This window comes from Ceratina calcarata, unplaced genomic scaffold (genome assembly GCF_001652005.2).
Source record: "Ceratina calcarata isolate Rehan_Ccalc_2016 unplaced genomic scaffold, ASM165200v1 scaffold2246, whole genome shotgun sequence".
NCBI lineage: Eukaryota > Metazoa > Arthropoda > Insecta > Hymenoptera > Apidae > Ceratina > Ceratina calcarata.
In genome coordinates, this window is record NW_017144269.1 from 4105 (window position 1) to 5887 (window position 1783).

The 1783-nt window shown below is 33.9% G+C and overlaps 1 protein-coding gene across 1 annotated transcript in view; it reads right to left on the reverse strand.

Moving 5' to 3' along the window:
* Positions 1–961: 961 nt before the first annotated feature.
* The window catches only part of LOC108622508 (antitrypsin-like), a 3961-nt gene continuing 3139 nt past the window's right edge, over positions 962–1783 (reverse strand). The window contains exon 4 of the mRNA XM_018020428.2: positions 962–1201. Coding sequence (XP_017875917.2) covers positions 962–1201 — 240 coding nt within the window. The remainder of the gene's footprint in view (positions 1202–1783) is intronic.

The window sequence follows — 1783 nt, forward strand, 5'->3', positions numbered from 1 at the left end:
CTGAGCGCGGTAATAATATCTATAGAATAATATATGTTATATCGACCGTGTCGACGAGTGTCTGGGTAAGGTGCTTACAAATTACTTATTTTCCGTAGAGTCCCCGGAAGTATCTGTATGGGCCGTGGGTTACCAGCCTCCCGGCTGGATTCGACCAAATCCGAATTACAACGATTCAGATGACGAGGACCTGAATGTCATGAACCAACCGAACGTTATATCTGATATATCAGTCGGTGAGAATTCGAATTCGGCACCACAGTAAGTAATTATTATTTAACGATTTTATAAATTCGTTCAAGAATATGTTGGCATGCAAATATACATATGTATTGCTACAGGCAATTGGCAATCGAAGTCCCCGACGAGGATGTAATCAGGCACGCAAGGGAGTAGATTGACAACACCTTAACACGTTGACTACTGTGCATGTTTCCATTGAAATCTCCTTCAAGCCAGTTATACAACACTGAAACCACTAGCTGTACTTGAGTATAATAAAGGAAACTTCAACTTTGTATAGAAGGCTTTCAAGTTTTACATTCTAAATAATTTTCCAAACCATTTTCATATTACTTTTTTAACAATTCAGTGTAGTTTTATTACATCCTGCGGAATATCTTCTCAAATACCTATGACGATGCTTTGCAAGTAGCCAAATAAGCGTCACCCGGGTAAGGGGGAAGCGTCAATCAACGTGCTAACGCATCAAGAGCAACGTTGATAGTTACTGAGTATTTTGTCAGTGTCAATAAAGTGCCGATTAATCATACATTAAATACGCATTAACTCATTAAGTTAATCATGGAGTTAGAAAAAAAAACCGTAAAATCTTTCTTCTAGAAAATGTCAGTGGCCACAATTTCTTTTTAACGCTAACATCAATAATTAATTAATAAATAATTTTATAAATAATGAATTTATCGCTCTGTTTTGTTACACCATTGATAATAGCTGATTGTTATCCGTAAGATACACATATTACGAAATATAAGGGTTTATCAGCTTCAAAGATCACACTTGGTTTTAGTTGATAACGGCATAATTTAAGCACCAACAAAACACCTAAAATAAACTGAACCAGTGACAAGCAGGACATGATTGTTGTTATGATATACTGCGTAACATGAAGGTTTATTGACTTGGAAGACAATTTCCACATCTCTGATTGGTTCTGTTGGTGGCTCGTCCCTGGGTTCTCCTGAAATGCAGTACATTGAATATTAAGTACTTAGTTCTTAAATAATTAGAAATAAAATGTGTATCCACAATGTATAAATTTATGAAAAAAAAAAATACAACATAAAATGTATCCAGATGAAATTTAACACAAAACCCTTCTAATTAGTTAGAACCTAGTATCGTAACGAAAGCTATTATGTGATTTCACTATTAAACCATCGAAAAACACTAATTGATTATCGTTAAGATGTATCGTAAAATAGAATGATTTGTCAACTTCAAAAATTTAATATAGGCTTGAAGGCTTATAGGTTTGAAGGAAGAAAGAGATGTTACTTCATTCATCACGAAACGTAAAATGAAGAGCAATACATTTTTATATAATTAGTGATAAAAAACCTGTGTGTTCTGAAAGCGGGCCCTATACGTGTTTTTATTGGTTAACGTTTTTCGTTATTTCGTTAATTTAAAAACCATGCCTCACTTTACATTTTGATAAAGAAAATTGTTGTTCAGAAACACTTACAGAACCAACTCTCTTCGGCTCTAACACTTTTTCTGAGAAACTCTGTATATAAAATGAAAATTCAATGAAGTATTA